General features: G+C 38.1%; 1 protein-coding gene across 3 annotated transcripts in view; it reads left to right on the forward strand.

Annotated features, from left to right (window-relative positions):
- Nucleotides 1-19,779, forward strand: part of TMEM94 (transmembrane protein 94) — a 226,028-nt gene that overhangs the window by 186,911 nt on the left and 19,338 nt on the right. For all 3 annotated transcript variants that reach the window (XM_089668748.1, XM_089668743.1, XM_089668746.1), the window contains 2 exons: nt 7,511-7,596; nt 15,547-15,628. In XM_089668748.1, the coding sequence (XP_089524874.1) occupies nt 7,511-7,596; nt 15,547-15,628 (168 nt within the window). The remainder of the gene's footprint in view (nt 1-7,510; nt 7,597-15,546; nt 15,629-19,779) is intronic.

Below are 19,779 nucleotides of genomic sequence, written 5' to 3' on the forward strand. Positions count from 1 at the left end.
TTTACCCTTTGAAATCACAGCAGATATTAATCCTGGATGAGGGTTAGGATATTAAAGAGGAACCCCAATCGACTTTTAGAATTATAGCTGACCCTAATCCTGGATGAGGGTATGGTATGAATATTGGGGGAGAACACCATACTTTAGTTTTGCAGCCGAGTTACCCTTTATAATCATAGCAGACATTAACCCCAGATGAGGGTCTGGTATGGATAGTTTAGTTTTGTGACTGAGTTTCCCTTTATATTCATATAAGACTCTATTAGTTGATAAGGGTCTGTTATGATTTTAAAGAGGAACTCTATATAGCTTTTAATTTTTGACACAGAATTTCCTGCTATATTCATAGCAGACCGTATTTCATGAGGGTCTAGTATGAATATTTTTTTTCTAACAAAAACTGATTTATTGAGTTTCAAAGAACAATACAAAGACAGTTCCATGTGGTACCGAAAAATATAGACAGTTCGAATTTAAGCCAATACAGACATATGAGGGGGCAAACAAAGATACGTGGTCAAGAGAATCAGCAAATCCCCATAGGAAATAGTGAAAGCTTAAATACAAAGTGGTATTTACCAATTAAGACCTAAACAGTCTTCAGCACAGTAGTAATCATCATATCCACTTGCCCTCCGGAAGATTTACCTCCCTTAATGACCAGGCCATTTTTGGCTATTCGACACTGCGCTATTTCAACTGGTAATTGCGTGGTCATGCAGTGTTGTACCCAAACAAAATTGATGTCCTTTTTTCACACACATAGAGCTTTCTTTTGATGGTATTTGATCACCACTGGGTTTTTTTTATGATGTGAGATATAAACGGAAAAAAAAAACTGATAATTTTGAAAAAAAAAAACTATATTTGTTACTTTCGGTTATAAAAAGTATATAGTAACCTCAAGGTTAGTCATTTATTCTGCTACATGTGTTTGGTGAAAAGAAATCCCAATATGTTAATTGGTTTGTGTGAAAGTTATAGCGTCTACAAACTATGGTGTGTGTGTGTGTATCTATATATATATATATATATATATATATATATATATTGCAATTTATGCAGCTTTTACTTTCTGGCTGCCTGTCACATTTTTTGAGATGCTAAAATGCCAGGGCAGTGCAAAAAGCCCAAATGATTTCTTTTTGGAATGTAGACACCACAAGTAATTTGCAGAGGCTTGTTGAGTCCATGGATCATTTTATTTTTTGCCACAAATTTTTGGAAAATTACGCTTTTTTTTACATAGTGTTGTTACTTGAATGATATATTTCTTGCGCATGCCATAGGTATATGTAGAATAACACCCCAAAACACATTCTGCTACTCCTCCCGAGTTTGGGGATGTCACATGTGAGAGACTATTTAGCAGCCTAGCCACATACAGGCCCCCAAAATCCAGTGACCAGCTCCAGGCTTTCAAAGGGAATATTTGCTCATATCACTTACTCACTACCTATCACAGTTTCGGAGGCCCTAAAATGCCAGGATAGTACAAACACCCCCCCCCCCAATGACTCCTTTTTGGAAAGTAGACAACCCAAGGAATTTGATGAGACATTGTGAGTATTTTGCAGATATAATTTTTGTATAGGGTTTTGAAAAAGAAAAAATACATTTTCATTTTCTTTCTTCCTTTTCCAAAAACTTGTGGCAACAAATGAGATCTTCAAAATACTCTACATGCCCCTTATCAAATACCTTGGAGTGTCTGCTTTCCAAAAAGGGGTCATTTGGTGGGTGTTTCTGCTATCCTGGCATTTCAGGGCCAAAATTAGAAGCTTATGTCACACACCACCCACTTTCCTAACCATTTTTAGACCAAACCTTTTCTGACACTTTTTGTTTACATAAAAAACTAGTTTCTTTTGCTAGAAAATTACATTGAACCCTCAAACATTATATATATTTTTTAAAGCAGAGGCCCTAGTGAATAAAATGGTGGGTGTTGAAATTTTTTATTTCACACAGTATTTGTGCAGCAAGTTTTAAAACACAAATTTTTGGGAAAAAATACACATTTTAATGCACAAAAACACAATATTTTGCCCACTTGTTTGATAAAATATAAAAGATGATGTTAGGCAGAGTAATTGGATACCAAACATGACATGTTTTAAAATTGTGCACACTAATGCAATGGTAACAAACTGCATACATTTTTAATATCTATAGGCGACACTTTAAAAGCCCTTACAAGTCTCCACTTTAGATTTACACAGGAGGTGCTAGAATTACTGTCCTCAATCTGACGTTCACGGTGATACCTCAAATGCAGGGCGCAATCTCTGTTTACATACCATCACAGGACCGCTACTTGCGTTTGCCTTTGCACACAAGTATGGGGGTGGGTGTGAATTTTTTTTTTTTAAAAGATTTATTTTGCTTTTTTTTATTATTTTTACACTGTCCCTTTCATTTTGTTTTATCATTTTTTATTCTTATCACAGGAAATGTAAATATCCCCTGTGATAGCAATAGGCAGTGAGAGGTACTCTTTTCTGATAAATCTGGGTCTACTAGTTACATAGTTAGTCTGGCTGAAAAAAGACAAAAGTCCATCCAGTTCAACCATTAAAAAAAAAAAAAAAAAGTTATTATCCTACACCCACAGTTGATCCCAGAAGAAGGCAAAAAAACCCAGCAAAGCATGATTGTTTGCTCCTGCAGGGGATAAAATTCCTTCCTGATCCCTCTGAAAGGCAATCGGTTATTCCCTGGATCAACTTTACCTATAAATGTTAATAAACAGGTGAAACTCGAAAAATTAGAATATCGTGCAAAAGTTCATTTATTTCAGTAATGCAACTTAAAAGGTGAAACTAATATATGAGATAGACTCATTACATGCAAAGCAAGAAAGTTCAGGTCAGGCGAGTTTGCTGGCCAATCAAGCACAGTAATCCCATGGTCATTGAACCAGGTTTTGGTGCCTTTGGCAGTGTGGGCAGGTGCCACGTCCTGCTGGAAAATTAAGTCAGCATCCCCATAAAGCTTGTCTGCAGAAGGAAGCATGAAGTGCTCCAAAATCTCCTGGTAGACGGCTGCGTTGACCCTGGACTTAATGAAGCACAGTGGTGGCTCTTGATGCACTGACTTCAGCCTCAGTCCACTCCTTGTGAAAGTCCCAGCACTTTTGAATGGCCTTTTCCTGACAATCCTCTCCAGGCTGCGGTCATCCCTGCTGCTTGTGCACCTTTTTCTTCCACACTTTTCCCTTCCACATAACTTTCTATTAATGTGCTTTGATACAGCACTTTGGGACCATCCAACTTCTTTTGCAATTACCTTTTGAGGCTTTCCCTCCTCATGGAGGGTGTCAATGATGGTTTTCTGCACAACTGTCAGGTCAGCAGTCTTTCCCATGATTGTGATTCCTACTGAACCAGACTGGGAGACCATTTAAAGGCTCAGGAACCCTTTGCAGGTGTTATGGCTTAATTAGCTGATTAGAGTGGGACACTTTGAGCCTAGAATATTGCACCTTTTTCACAATATTCTAATTTTTTGAGATTGTGGATTTGCGATTTTCATGAGCTGTAAGCCATAGTCATCACAATTATGACAAATCATGGCTTGAACTATCTTGTTTTGCATGTAATGAGTCTATCTCATATATTAGTTTCACCTTTTAAGTTGCATTACTGAAATAAATGAACTTTTGCACGCACGATATTCTAATTTTTTGAGTTTCACCTGTATATTAGTTATATTCTGTGTATCCAAGAAAGAATCCAAGCCTTTTTTTTAAAGCAATCCACTGAGCTGGACAGAACCAACTCTTAAGGGAGTCTATTCCACATTTTCACAGCTCTTACTGTGAAGAAACCTTTCTGTGTTTAAAGAAACCTTTCCGAGATTAAACTTCTTTTCCTTCAGACATAGAGTACCCACTTGTCCTCTGATGACCTCAGGGTGAATAGCTCTACACAGAGTTCACTATATGAACCACTGATGTATTTATACATGTTGATCATATCCCCCCTTCCTCTTCTCAAGAGAGAATCAATTCAGTTCCTCTAATCTTTCCTTATAGCTGAGCTCCTCTATGCCTCTTACCAGTTTGGTTTCCCTTCTCTGTACGTTCTCCAGTTCCCCAATGTTCTTTTTGTGAATTGGTGCCAAAAATTGAACTGCATATTCGAGGTGAGGTCTTACTAATGATTTGTACAGGGGTAATATGATATATTTCTCTCTGGAGTCTATATCTCTGTTAATACAAGAGAGGATTTTGCTCGCTTTAGAAACCGCAGCTTGGCATTGCATGCCATTATTAAGCTTGTGATCTACCAGAACTCCCAGATCCTTCTCCACCATTGATTCCCCCAGTTGTACTCTCTCCTTGTATGTATGGTGCATACAAAGAAACAAACAGAAGGCGCACAGGCCTAGTGCATACATTAAACATTAATTTATTGTATAAAACATGGTAATATACTCACAAAGGATAATGATTGTATGCAGTTCATTTGGATTTCCCTGGTCCGTTGGCAGCAAGGCATGCATCTTCTAGGCATCCCATGTGTGGTTCCAGTTTCTGTGCAGTCTATCGTCCAGCCCAGGACTATATGCTTATGCTACTTTATGTATGATGCATGCATATTCTTAGCCCCCAAGTGCACAACCTTACATTTATCAACATTAAACCTCATTTGCCACATAGTTGCCCAACAGTGCATTGAGGTTGGATTGTAAGTTGGAGACATCCTGTAAGGACGTTATTCCACTGCACAGCTTGGTGTCATCTGCAAAGACTGAAATGGTATTTTTAATCCCAGACCCTATATCATTTATAAATGTATTAAAAAGTAAGGGTCCCAACATTGAACCTTGGGGTACACCACTGACAACCCTAGACCAATCAGAGTATGAATCATTAACCACTACTCTCTGAATACGATCTTTTAGCCAGTTTTCTATCCATTTACATACAGATTTTTCTAAGCCTGTAGACTTTACCTCACACGTTAGCCATGTTTGGGGAACTGTGTCGAATGCTTTTGTAAAATCCAAGTATACCACGTCCAACGCCACCCCTCTGTCCAAGGTTTTGCTCACCTCCTCATAAAAAGAAATCAGATTTGTTTGACAACTTCTGTCTTTCATGAAACCATGCTGCATGTGGCTTGAAATATTTTTTTCCAGCAAGAACTCATCTATGTGGTATTTTATTAAACTCTTCAGTATCTTCCCAACTATAGAAGTTAAACTAACAGGTCTATAATTACCTGGTAAATATTTTGAACCCTTTTTAAATATTGGCACCACATATTGGCCTTACGCCAATCCAGTGGTACTATGCCAGTCATCAAAGAGTCCCTAAAAATTAGAAACAATGGCTTTGAAATGACAGAGCTCAATTCTTTAAGTACCCGTGGGTGTATGCCATCCGGTCCAGGTGCTTTATTCATCTTTATTCTGTCTAAATATTTGTGGATCATCTGGAGTTGTGTCAATACCATGCCCATTATGGACAAGAGCTCCCCCATGCTCCTTTGTATACACAGAGCTTCGTCCCCAGTCACCCACTCTAAATTATTTTGTAAAGGACCTACATGCTCGGACCGGACCTTTTTTTGCTATTAATATATTTTAAGAATTTTTTGGGGTTGGTCCTGCTATCTTTTGCAATCTGTTGTTCATTTTCAATTTTTACAGCCTTTATTTCCTTTTTGCATATTCTGTTATATTCTTTGTAATGTTTAAACGATGATAGCGTTCCTTCATTTTTATATTTAATAAAAGCTCTCTTCCTATTCTCTATAGCTTTTTTAACTTTGTCCGTAAGCGACATCGGTTTGATTTTTAGCCTTTTGAACTTGTTGGCCAGTGTGTTCTCATTCAGTCTTTTTGAAGAACTCCCATTTCTGTGTTGTGTTCATTGATGCCAATATTCCCTCCCAGTATAAATCTTGGAGAGCAGCTCTCAGCCTTGAAAAATTAGCTCTCTTAAAGTTTAGCGTTTTTATTTTTCCTGTATGTGCTTGATGTTTACAGCTAACAATAAATTAAATCATGTTATGGTCACTGCTACCCAGATGTTATTTTATATGGACATTCGTAATAAGCTCTGCATCGTTTGAGATTACCAGGTCCAGCAGAGCATCATTCCTAGTTGGGGCCTCTTGGAAAGCATTGCTCATAGAGAGTTTAAGTACTGTAGTTTGGCGCCATTCTACAAGCGTGCACAGTTTTAAAACGTGACATATTATGTATCTATTTACTCATCGTAACAGCATCTTTTATATTTTACCAAACAATTGGGTATTAAATTATGTTTGGTGCATTAAAATTAATTGAAGTGTATTTTTGTACAAAATAATTGCATTTGAAAAACTGCTGTGCGAATACCGTGTGACATAAAAAAAATTACAAAATGCACCGTTTTATTCTCTAGAGCCTCTGCTTAAAAATATAAATAATGTTTGGGTATTTCTAAATAATTTTCTAGCAAAAATATACTGTTTTTTACATGTAAACAAAAAGTGTCAGAATAGGCCTGGTCTTCAATTGGTTAAAGATAAAACAGGAAGGCTGTAAACCAGGGGTAGGCAACCTTAAAGCGGTGGAGATTTATCTGAGCAACATGGGAGAAATCAAAGATCACCTAGTGTCACCTCCTCACAGCTGATTTAAACCTTTGTCTATTGTACTACCATGTCACAATAGCATGCATTGCACGGCATTCATGGGTTTAAATCAGCTGTTGAGGAGGCAACATATTGCCTCCTCACCACCTGTCAAACATGCTGGGATCATTTTGTAGAGGATCAGCAGTGCCTGCTGCTCTTGTGAGCCCTTAGTTGCATCTGGCAGCAGCACTCTTAGGGATCATTCACATGTAAAGTTGGGTGGGGTAAAATCCTGCAGTTGAGTCACAGTTTAATCACTCACAATCCTTACCCCCTTTAGCTGCTGAGGCAGCAGCCAAAGGTGTATACCTGCTCTAGCAGAAATTACAACCCCTGATGCTTTTGGTGGGTGCTACCGCCGTCAATAAAGACCCATTCAAGAAAGTGGGGCCACTCTGCAAGTGCCCTGTAATTGCATGCTTCTGCAGGGTTCAAGGGGTTAAAGTAAGGGGTGAGAAAGTATAACACTGTTGCCTGTTTTTTTCTATACTGCACAAGGTTGCAGGGTACTTGCAGAATGGTCTCATTCACTTCAATGGGTCATGCTTGGGAGGTGCTACACCCACCAACCATGACAGGGCTTAGGAGCCAGCACTACAGAGCAGACATCGGCTTATGCGGCTCTTGCTCCCTTCTATAGCTCCAAATTTACAAGTAGTCCTCTGCATTGCAGTCTGTTTGATGCTCTGGGATGGTGAGTCAGCAAGCCCTGACTGTAATCTACCAGTCACCTGGCTGAGATCTACTGGTAGATAACGATCTACTGGTTGCTGACCCCTGCTGTAAACTCTTTTAGCATTTGGAGAAATAATTTATTTACAATTTATGAATAGCTTGTGTTATGGAAGTTATACGAAGGTTTTTTTTTTCTTCTCTAGTTCCTGGCCTGCCTGCTCCAGCTACCTCCTTTACTCAGCACTACAGATATTTTATGGTTGTCTTGCTTCTGTTACCCATTACTGAGGTGAGTGGGGCCATGAGTAAGTGGACCTGCCTTGTCATCACATATCCCTTCCATTCATCTTTTTTTCTGGTTAGATTGCATACTGCCCCTGGAAGGAATTCAAAAAGTGACAGCTTGCTTCAAGATTATCCCCAGACTTTCCATCCCACTAGATAACTGTGAGTGTAGTGTTGGATTGACAAAGTTAAAAGCAAATTAAAGCCCACCTCCAGACGCCATAATTTGCCTACTTTTCTATTGCTTATTATGTGTTTGCCCTTTATGTACTGCGTACTTTTTTAAAAACATGCAAAAATGCTGCAAAAATTGTATAAAATGCCGTACCACAGCACTTCCTTAGTTAGAGGGCTACTAATGACACACCTCATGCTGTGTGGATTAGATATTACTACAACCAGCACGCTCTCTCTCCCTCAGTGGAAGATCAAAGTTAATAGTTTCAGATCTCAAACCATACAATCCCTCAATTGATCAATAACTCAATCTGACAATATTAAATAAACCTACATATACTAAAAACATATTAAATATCCTCTGTATAAAACATATTATACACTTCGAACATACAGTACCACACATTGATCCATTCAGTGATCCTAAAAGCTCTTGTGGGAAGCAAACTTGTGTTAAGAGGTATCTTTTTGTGATCACAGCAGTAATTGCACTGTCAATCATAGGTTTTCCTCTGGGGGAATACAGCAAGCAATGTCTCTGTCAGTTTACATACCCAGGGAGGCTCAGTCCACTGCTGCTTTGCTCTACTCCCAAGGTTCAGAGTATTTGTATTCCTTTCTTGCTCCAAGCCATCATGTCAGCATTGGATCTCTACAAACACCACACTCCTTTCTTCCAATGCTCTCCTTTGATGGGCAACAATAACTTCTTCTTCTCCACAAATTGTGTTTATACTTTAATGCAAGCAAACAAGCTATAAGGAAGTTCCTGTTACTTGCCTCTTTCCACTGATGAAACGTGTATGGGTATAGGAGAACAGAGCACTGTAGCAGTCTCTGAGTTGGTTGCCCTTGGTTACTGCAGTGGGAGAGGCAGCCTCCAGCAGATTGACCTAGAGGGATTACCTGTTCTGATAAGCCTGTATTACAGATCTCTTTGTGGGTACAATGATGTTCTTATACAATAAACAGTATTTGTTATACTATTCAAGGAAAAGCGGTTGTGTTTGTTTGCATCACAGTATTACCACAATTTGTGGAGAAGAAGGGGTTAACATTGCTCATCACAGGAGAGCACTGGAAGAAAGGAGTGTGGTGTTTGTAGAGGTCCAGTGCTGACATGGTGGCTTGGAGTAAAGACTCTTTGTGAGTAAAGCAAAGCAGCAGTGGACTGAGCCTCCCTGGGTATGTAAACTGACAGAGACATTTCTTGCTGTATTCCCCCAGAGGATAACCTATGAGTGACTGCAATATCTGCTGTGATCACAAAAAGATACATTTTAACACAAGGTTGCTTCCCACTAGAGCGTTTAGGTCATTGGACCGATTTGGAGATCTGTCACTTTTTGGTGCTATATGTTCTAAGTGTATAATATGTTTTATACAAAAGATATTTATTATATGTTTTTAAGTATACATATGTTGATTTAATATTGTCAGATTGAGTTACTGGTCAATTGAAGAATTCTATGGTTTGATATCTGAAACTATTAACCTTGAGCTTCCATTGAGGGAGAGAGAGAGCAGATGATTGTAGTAATATTGAGAAATGCAAAAATTGCTACGTTTTGATTTTCAGATTCACCTGTAGAGAATCTTTGTTGAATAGATACTGCTTTCTAAATATGTTCTGAAGTTGTTACTTTATTTTACTTTGTTCCATTCATTTGCAGATCAGAACCATAAGTTTTGATTTGCATATGTCATCAGTTAAAGCAACCTGAAGACTAATATAAATAAATAAAATTTGATCCTATTTAACCTCTTGTTAATCCTTAGTTCACTCTATCAGCCTTTACAAACTCTTTCATTTTCTTCCCTTGGTGATCATTTTTATGATTTTTTTTATTTCTATTGTTCTAAACTAAAAATCTTTAAAACTTTTAAAATCTTCTTTCCTTTTTAATGTGAATTTTTTGGTGTTATAAAAAAGTAAATGTATACTTTTTATCTTTTTTTTTAATTTAACTCTGATCAATGTGCAAAAACATTGAAGCCAACAGAGAGCCTTATCTGTCCATAAAAATTATAAATGTATTACATTGTTATCTTAAGCAATGACAAAGTTATTACTGAATAAATAAGAATGTGTATTGCTTTAAATATGTCATTTTGGTTTGATGGTGAATGTGTGCCTTTTTATTTTTTGGATGTTGTTAATGTTGTTTCTATTTTGATGTTTTTCTATGGATCTTGTTTTCAGGGAATAAAATGTTTTCAATAACGTATGGCTTTAAACAATTGATCTGTTCCATATCAGTATACAGGTATAAGGGCTGAACTGAATAAGTACACTTCAAAAGGTGTGTTTGGATGAATATCAGGCATTTTGTGCAACCTGGATAAAATGTTCCTGTTTTTTTTTCTGTTTAGATTAACCACATAAGGACTGCCCGCCCACAATGTACTCCGGACGGGCGGCTTGTGCAGGCAGAACGACGTACTGGTACGTCTCTCTGGCTGTGGTAACACAGGGGGGCACTGAGAACACAGCGAAATACGGATCCCGGTGGTCATGTGATCGCATAGCACAACAGCTTTGCTTCCCTTTCTAGTGAGCTGTGATTGGCCCACAGCTCTCACATGGTACATGGGCCAATCACAGCATCCTGTATCATGTGATCATCTGTAGCCAATCACAGATCACTATTATTTTTAACTGTCATTACCATACCCATTCTTAACAGTTCAAAGTATGTACTTCATTGCAGGAGCAATGATCTTTATTGCTCCTGCAAAGCAAAAGGTTAAAAAAAAAAAATCCCTGATCGCCCCCCCAGAGTAGTACAGTGTTGTTATGTTAACGTTTATTCTGATGAAAGTGTCTTTTTTTTTTTTAATAATAATAATAATAATAATAAATATATAAAATATTGAGAAAATTTAAAAAAAAAAATTAAGGGTATTTTTTTTTAGCTACTTGCATATACTGCCTGCCCAAAATGAGCAGGCGAGCAGCGGTTCTGGGCAAAGCTACATACCCTTACGTCACTTTCTGGGTGTGAGCGAGCATGCGTGCAGCCCTCACTGCTCCCCCTGTCGGTCCATTTTACACACGCGCGCGCTAGATAAGCACATTTAGCACTTTGATTGCCTCTATTAACTCTTTGGTGACCCTGTCACCCAGACAGTGCCATTAGTACTGTGTCAGTAGATAGAATTTTCACTGATCACTGTATTGCCTCCACTAGCGACATCAGACTGTGTCAGGGTCAGTTAGCTCCCCTCCCAGCCAGGGTGAGCTAGCATTAGATTGCCTGCACCTATCACACTTACGCTATAGGTCGCTGATCACCGCCATTACTACTATAGTGTTTGCATGGATAAATATATTGATCACGAACAGAACTATACTAGTGCCTCCTTAATATAGTGTCCCCAAAAACACAATGTTAGCAGGATCAGCCCCGTTCGCTGCCAACACTAACGTTTAGCCTTAACCGCTGTTTTTCACAAAAAATTTGTATCAATTGATTGTGGGCCAAAGCAATTATACGCACAACAATACATCGCCGCCCACCCAAATTCAGCTCTTGCCAGACAATTCACATGTAATCCTATCACAGTTTCCGAATGTATAACTTTTTTGGGCCTAACCCTTAACATGGGCATTACAAAAAATAATTAATTGCACTCATATTGGTCCACAGACCCAATTCATCATATGCTCATGTCCTCTGTTGTTACATACAGTTAGGTCCATATATATTTGAACACATGTTGCTGAGCTCACCAATGCATTCTTCTTTCCTCAGAATGTACCAAACTGTTGATTTGGCCACTCATAATGTTGCTACTATCTCCCTGATGGATTTGTTTCATTTTTGAAGCCTTACAATGGCCTGTTTCACTTGCATTGACAGCTCCTTTGAATGCATGATGTAGGTTCACAGCAGTAGATTCCAAATGCAAATACCACACTTAGACTCAACTCCAGACCTTTTACCTGCTTAATTGATGAAGAAATAATGGAGTAGCCCACACCTGGCCATGAAACAGCTTTTGATTCAATTGTGCAAATACTTTTGGTCCCTTGAAAAAGGGGGGATGGCTACTCTTAAGAGATGTAATTCCTAAACCCTTCCTCCAATTTGGATGTACATACCCTCAAATTAAACCTGAGAGTGTGCACTTTCAGCCCATATCCATTATTTATTTATTTCAGGTACTTATATAGCGCTGTCAATTTACGCAACGCTTTACATATATATTGTACATTCACATCAGTCCCTAACCCTCAAGGGGAGTACAATCTAAGGTCCCTAACTCACATTCATATACAAGGGCCAATTTAGACAGGATCCAATTAACCTAACAGCATGTCTTTGGAGTGTGGGAAGAAACCGGAGTACCCGGAGGAAACCCACGCAGGCAGAGGGAGAACATGCAAACACCAGGCAGGAGGTGCCATGGCTGGGATTCGAACCAACGACCCTAGTACTGCCAGGCGGAAGTGCTAACCATTTAGCCACTGTGCTGCCCCATTATGTAACTATAGCTTGAATATGTTTTGGTAAATACCTGAAAAACTAAAATTGTTCCTGTGTCCAAATATATATGGACCTAACTGTATATGCCGAACAAGGAACAGCAACATACTGGTAATGGTAATGGTCATACCAGGATGCTGCCTGCAGCTACTGGCATCAACCTGGTATAATTATTTTCAGCTGGTGTTCAGCTTTCATGTAAAAGCAATCCTAGTGGCTATTTAGCAGCAGGTAGGGATGTCCTACCCACCAGCCAAACCCCACCACCACCACCCCCGCTGCCTTCCACGCCTTTATCAGGCTCTCCCAACCCACAGGGGAACTCGAGAATGCAGGCGGCGGAAATTGGGAAAGCATCTGATCAAGCACTTTTGGTGTGATCAGATGCTTTAACGACAGAGGAGAGATCTAGAATCTAATAGACCTAAGATTTCTCAGAAAAGAGTACCTGTCATTACCTAATGCTATCACAGGGGATGTTTACATTCTCTGTGATAACAATAAAAGTGATAATAAAAAGTAAAAGGGACAGTGTAAAAATAAAAAAGTAAAATAATTAATTAAAAAAAAAAAATCACCCCAATGCAAATGCAAGCGTCTGTGTATGCAAACAGTTTGCATCATGCATGTGAGGTATTATCGCAAACGTCAGATCGAGGCCAGTAATTATAGCACTAGACCTTCTGTGTAAATATAAATTGGTGACCTGTAAAGGCTTTTAAAGCATCGCCTATGGATATTAAAAATGTATGCAGTTTGTCACCGTATCACAGGCATGCGCAATTTTAAAGCATGTCATGATATCTACTCCGTTTAACATTATATTTTATCAAACAATTGGGCAATGTATTGTGTTTTTGTGCATTAAAATTTTAAAAAAGTGTATTTTTTCCAAAAATTTGTGTTTGAAAAATCACTCCGCAAATACCATGTGGCATAAAGAATTTCAACCTTCACCGTTTTATTCTCTATGGCCTCTACTTTAAAAAAAAATACATAGTGTTGGGGGTTCAAAGTAAAAACCTTTTTTCATGTAAACAAAAAGTGTCAGAAAAGGCTTGGTCTTCAAGTCGACTTCAACCTCGGAAGGTTTTCTTGACCAGGCGATTTTTTGCTATTCGGCACTACTATTTCAACTGGCAATTGCGTACTCAAACAAAATAAATGTCTTTTTTTCACACATATTGAGCTTTCTTTTGGAGGCGTTTGATCACCACTAAGTTTGTTTTAATTTTTCTGATATAACTGAAAAAAAACTGAAAAGTTTTTAAAAAATTAAAAAAAAATTTCTTATTCTACTTGGATTTAAAAATATCCAATAAACTCAAATTTAGTCATACATTTAGGCCAAAATGCATTCTGCTACATGGCTTTGTAAATAAAAATAAAAATGCATGTATATTAATTGGTTTTATGAAAGTTATTGCGTCTACTAACTATGATATATATATATATATATATATATATATTGGAATTTATGCAGCTTTTACTTTCTGACTGCCTATTGAATTTCTTGAGGTGCTAAAATGCCAGGGCAGTTTAACCCCCCAATTGACCTCTTTTTAGAAAGCAGACACCCCAACAAATTTGCTGAGAGGCATGTTGAGTCCGTAGAAGATTTTATTTTTTGCCACAAATTTTTGAAAAATGAAAAAAAAAAATGTTTTTATTCTTTACAAAAATGTGTCACTTAAATGATATATTGCTCACACAAGCTATAGAAATATGTAGAATAACACCCCAAAACACTTTATGCTACTTCTCCTGGGTTTGGGGATACCACATGTGAGAGACTTTTTGGCCACATACAGGCCCCCAAAATCCAATGACCACCTTCAGGCTTTCAAAGGGCATATTTCCTCAAGTCACTTCCTCACTACCTATCACAGTTTCGGAGGCCCTAACATGCCAGGATAGTACAAACACCCCCCCCCCCCCCAAATTACCCCTTGGAAAGTAGACACCTCAAAGATTTTGGTGAGGATTTATTTTTAAAAAGGAAAGGAAAACAAAAATTTTTGTTTTTCTTCATTTTCAAAAAACCTGTGGCAACAAATGAGATCTGCAAAATACTCATCTTGCCCCTTAGCAAATACTTTGGAGTGTCTGCTTTCCAAAAAGGGGTCATTTCGGGGGATGCTTCTACTATCCTGGCATTTCAGGGCCAACATTAGAAGCTTATGCCACACATCACTCTTCTAATTACTATATTCTCATCTCCATCTAGTGGGCAAAATGCTGTATATTTTCTCATTGAGGTATTTTAGAATACTGCTACATTTTGGCCTCTAGATGGATATGTCAATACAAGAATTAATCTTTAAAAAAAAAATGCAGGGACATTTTATCCAGTCTACACATATGCTGCTGACATTTGTCCAAGGAATATTTTGTAAATAAGACAAGAAAGTGGCGCAAAAGTCGCGCAAAAAGTGAAATATTGCTGCTGGCAAAACAGTCAGATCTATTGTGTACAAATAAACATAAATCAATTGCCGCGCTGCACCATCATTATTATCAAATAAATGCATAAATAAAGAAAATTGTATAATAGAAAATATCAATATAATCAAGTCCCAAGTGAAAAATCGTAAATAAAGTCCTGATATTCTGTTAATGGGTAATCCAGCACCGCGTGTCTTCAAATAAACCAAGTGCACCACCACCAAGAAATGGTAGGACTCTTACCGGAACATGTAGACCCTTAAACTAAAAAGAGTCATAAACGCATGAATGTAATGGCCTGGGGATGTGTATCCGCCATAACTCTCAAGCAGAGGAAAGATGCTGGACAATCACAAGGAGCGGAAAGGATCCCTTCAGACTATCCCCATCTTATATGTCTGAAAGGATCCTTTCCACTCATTATGATTGTCATCTTTCCTCTGCTTGAGAGTTATGGTGGACACATATCTCCAGGCCATTTTATTCATGCATTTATGTCTCTTATTAGTTTAAGGGTCCACATGTTCCAGTAAGAGTCCTACTATTACTTGGTGGTGGTGCACTTGGCTTATTTGAAGACACACGGTGTTGGATTACACATTAACAGAATATCGGGACTTTATTTACGATTTTTCACTTGGAACTTGATTATATATTGATGTTTTTTTTTTATCCAGTTTTCATTATTTATGTATTTATTTGATAATAATGATGGTGTAGTGCAGCAATTGATTTATGTATATTTTGTAAATAGACCTATTTACCCATGGCAACATTAGATATAGCTGCAATGATTAGATGTGTGTAGCGAGCTATCCTTTTTTTTTTTGTCTCTTCCACAGTGTCTCACTGCTCGGGAAGCCATCTGACAGCTCCATAATGTCTGTAGCAACTGGAAAAAATCTCCGTTCCATACCTAGAAAGGTAAATGCATTCTGTGTTGTGGCGATTGTTCTATCTGAAAGATTGTTCTATCTGTTACTGTGATCTGGAGATAAGCATGGCATTGCAACAGTTTATTTTTCTAATAAGGTCTGTTCATCAGTCAAAATAATACTAATGAGTTTACTTTTCATTTCTGACAGCTCATGAGTTAAAAGGCCAATGTCATTGATGACATTATACTGTATATAAAATACTCTGTACTCAAAAACTACACAACAGCTACCCTACAATGTTCTAGGCTAAGCCATTGTACTATTTTTCAAAATATATTAATTAAATATTCAGTAAGTATACTCAGTACTAAAGCTATTGTTAAATCATAAATAGTGAAAAACGTTGTGCAATAAATTATAAATAAGTCTAAAAATAAATACCATATGAATTGATGAGCATGATGGTGAAAAGAATTGTGTCCAAAAAATGAAATATATCTTCAATATGCAATAAACACTACTAGTACATAAACCATAACTAAATAAAGTGCAGTCAAAACTATTGTGAACTTTCAGTTTGTGGCAACCTATAACAACCATTGGTCATCCACCGCAGATATTTTCTGTTCTCCACCAAATCTGTGGTAACCAGCAGCAATAGATGATCTTCTACCACCAGTGCACTCATGCTCTACAAGTGCTTTTTTGTGCCCCCCACCAAGTTTTTGGTTGACTCACCAGGTTCAAACAACCTTCTAAAACAATGGATTTAAAAGCTTCCCCCCAAACAAGGCCGTTTGCATTTCTATCACCCAAAATGCCCTCAGAATTCCAAACCACCAGATTAACCTTAATGTATCAAGAGGAGACTACTCCTAAGGAAGTCCAAAAGTGATGAAATGCCTTGGGTGAGATAAGTGATGTCCATGGGCACAATAGATAAACTCCTCACTTTCAATGAGAACGGGGGAGGAGGAGAACTGAGCTTATTAGCTGTTGGTATAGTACCATGAGATGGTAAGTATTTTACCATATTTAATATAAATAAAGGAAACGGTGCACACTATAGAGAACCTCGTTTTCTCTGTTATTGATGTACAGTGGGGAAAATAATTATTTGATTCCCTGCAGATTTTGTAAGTTTGCCCACTTACAAAGAAATGAAGGGTCTAAAATTATCATAGGTGTATTTTAAATTATAAAGACAGAATATCAACCAAAAATCCAGAAAAAAACACGATAAAAATGTTATAAATTGAGTTGCAGTTCAGTGAGTAAAATAAGTATTTGATCCCCAAGCAAAACATGACTTCGTACTTGGTGAAGAAACCCTTGTTGACAAGCACAGAGATAAGATTTTTCTTGTAGTTGGTTACCAGGTTTGCACACATTTCCAGAGGGATTTTGGTCCATTCTTCTTTACAGATCTTCTCTAAATCCTTAACGTTTCTTGGCTGTTGATTGAGAACTTGAGGTTAAAATATTCTATAGGATATAAATAAATATTCTATAAGATTAAGGTCTGGAGACTAGCTAGGACACCCCATGACTTTAATGTGCTTCTTCTTGAGCCACTCCTTTGTTGCCTTGCCCATCTTCAGTGTTCTGGCTGAGGGAAGAAGGTTCTCATCCAAGATTTTACAATACATGGCCCCATCCATTGGCAAAGTCAGTCTGTACCAGAGAAACAGCATCAAAGCATAATGTTTCACCCCCTGCTTGACTGTAGGGATGGTGTTCTTAGGTTCATAGTCAGCATTTTTCTTCCTCCAAACACGGCAAGTCGAGTTAATGCCAACGAGCTCAATTTTAGTCTCATCTGACCACAGCCCTTTCTCCCAATCCTTCTCTTAATCATTTAGATGTTCACTGGCAAACTTCATATGGGCCTGTACATGTGCCTTCTTGAGGAGGGAGACCTTGTAGGAGCTGCAAGATTTCAATCCATGGCGGCGTATTTTGTTACAAATGGTTTGTTTGGTGACTGTGGTCCCAACTGCCTTAAGATTATTCACAAGCTCCTCCCGTGTAGATCTGAGGCTGATCTCTCACTTTCCTCATGACCATCCTTACCCTATGAGGCGAAATCTTGCATGGAGCTCCAGGCCGAGGGCGTGTTAATCAAAAAATGTGTAAATTAGTACTTGTGAGGCTCTAAGTATGTACAGTCAGGTCCATAAATATTGGGACATCGAAACAATTCTAACATTTTTGGCTCTATACACCACCACAATGGATTTGAAATGAAACGAACAAGATGTGATTTAACTGCAGACTGTCAGCTTTAATTTGAGGGTATTTACATCCAAATCAGGTGAACGGTGTAGGAATTACAACAGTTTGCATATGTGCCTCCCGCTTGTTAAGGGACCAAAAGTAATGGGACAATTGGCTTCTCACCTGTTCCATGGCCAGGTGTGTGTTATTCCCTCATTATCCCTGTTGCAATGAGCAGTTAAAAGATCCAGAGTTCATTTCAAGTGTGCTATTTGTATTTGGAATCTGTTGCTGTCAGCTCTCAAGATGAGATCCAAAGAGCTGTCACTATCAGTGAAGCAAGTCATCATTAGGCTGAAAAAACAAAACAAACCCATCAGAGAGATAGCAAAAACATTAGGCGTGGCCAAAACAACTGTTTGGAACATTCTTAAAAAGAAGGAACGCACTGGTGAGCTCAGCAACACCAAAAGACCCGGAAGACCACGGAAAACAACTGTGGTGGATGACCGAAGAATTCTTTCCCTGGTGAAGATAACACCCTTCACAACAGTTGGCCAGATCAAGAACACTCTCCAGGAGGTACGTGTATGTGTGTCAAAGTCAACAATCAAGAGAAGACTTCACCAGAGTGAATACAGAGGGTTCACCACAAGATGTAAACCATTGGTGAGCCTCAAAAACAGGAAAGTCAGATTAGAGTTTGCCAAACGACATCTAAAAAAGCCTTCACAGTTCTAGAAGAACATCCTATGGACAGATGAGACCAAGATCAACTTGTACCAGAGTGATGGGAAGAGAAGAGTATGGAGAAGGAAAGGAACTGCTCATGGTCCTAAGCATACCACCTCATCAGTGAAGCATGGTGGTGGTAGTGTCATGGCATGGGCATGTATGTCTGCCAATGGAACTGGTTCTCTTGTATTTATTGATGATGTGACTGCTGACAAAAGCAGCAGGATGAATTCTGAAGTGTTCTGGGCAATATTATCTGCTCATATTCAGCCAAATGATTCAGAACTCATTGGACGCCGCATCACAGTGCAGATGGACAATGACCCAAAGCATACTGCAAAAGCAACCAAAGAATTTTTTAAGGGAAAGAAGTGGAATGTTATGCAATGGCCAAGTCAATCACCGGACCTGAATCCGATTGAGCATGCATTTCACTTGATGAAGACAAAACTGAAGGGAAAATGCCCCAAGAACAAGCAGGAACTGAAGACAGTTGCAGTAGAGGCCTGGCAGAGCATCTCCAGGGATGAAATCCAGCGTCTGGTGATGTCTATGCATGTCTAGACTTCAGGCTGTAATTGACTGCAAAGGATTTGCAGCCAAGTATTAAAAAGTGAAAGTTTGATTTATGATTATTATTCTGTCCCATTATTTTTGGTCCCTTAACAAGTGGGAGGCACATATGCAAACTGTTGTAATTCCTACACCGTTCACCTGATTTGGATGTAAATACCCTCAAATTAAAGCTGACAGTCTGCAGTTAAAGCACATCTTGTTCATTTCATTTCAAATCCATTGTGGTGGTGTATAGAGCCAAAAATGTTAGAATTGTGTCGATGTCCCAATATTTATGGACCTGACTGTATATTAATTAGTGCTGTGGTTCACTGACATCACATCCTCATTACATGTGTATTTATACTTAATCAAAAAAATGTCATGCTCCAAAACTAATATATCTAAATGTTATATCCCAAAATACTCTCTCATAATTTAAATCCTCTACTGAATATATAAAATGTGCCTTGTGCCAAATATTCAATATTCAAATTAATATACTATATATTTCAATTCATATGAAAATCCATACATATTATTCAACTGTGCCATATAATGCAACTCAAATGTGATGAAACTCAAAAAAATAAAAAAATATAAAAAATATTAATGAAAATTCATAAGTCTATATTTAAATAAGTGGTGACAGTCACAAAAAAATCCTTAATGTGATCCAAAACAATATTT

The sequence above is a fragment of the Staurois parvus genome, unplaced genomic scaffold (genome assembly GCF_062004578.1).
Source record: "Staurois parvus isolate SC_StPar_1 unplaced genomic scaffold, SC_StPar_1.0 ptg000008l, whole genome shotgun sequence".
Taxonomy (NCBI): Eukaryota; Metazoa; Chordata; class Amphibia; order Anura; family Ranidae; genus Staurois; species Staurois parvus.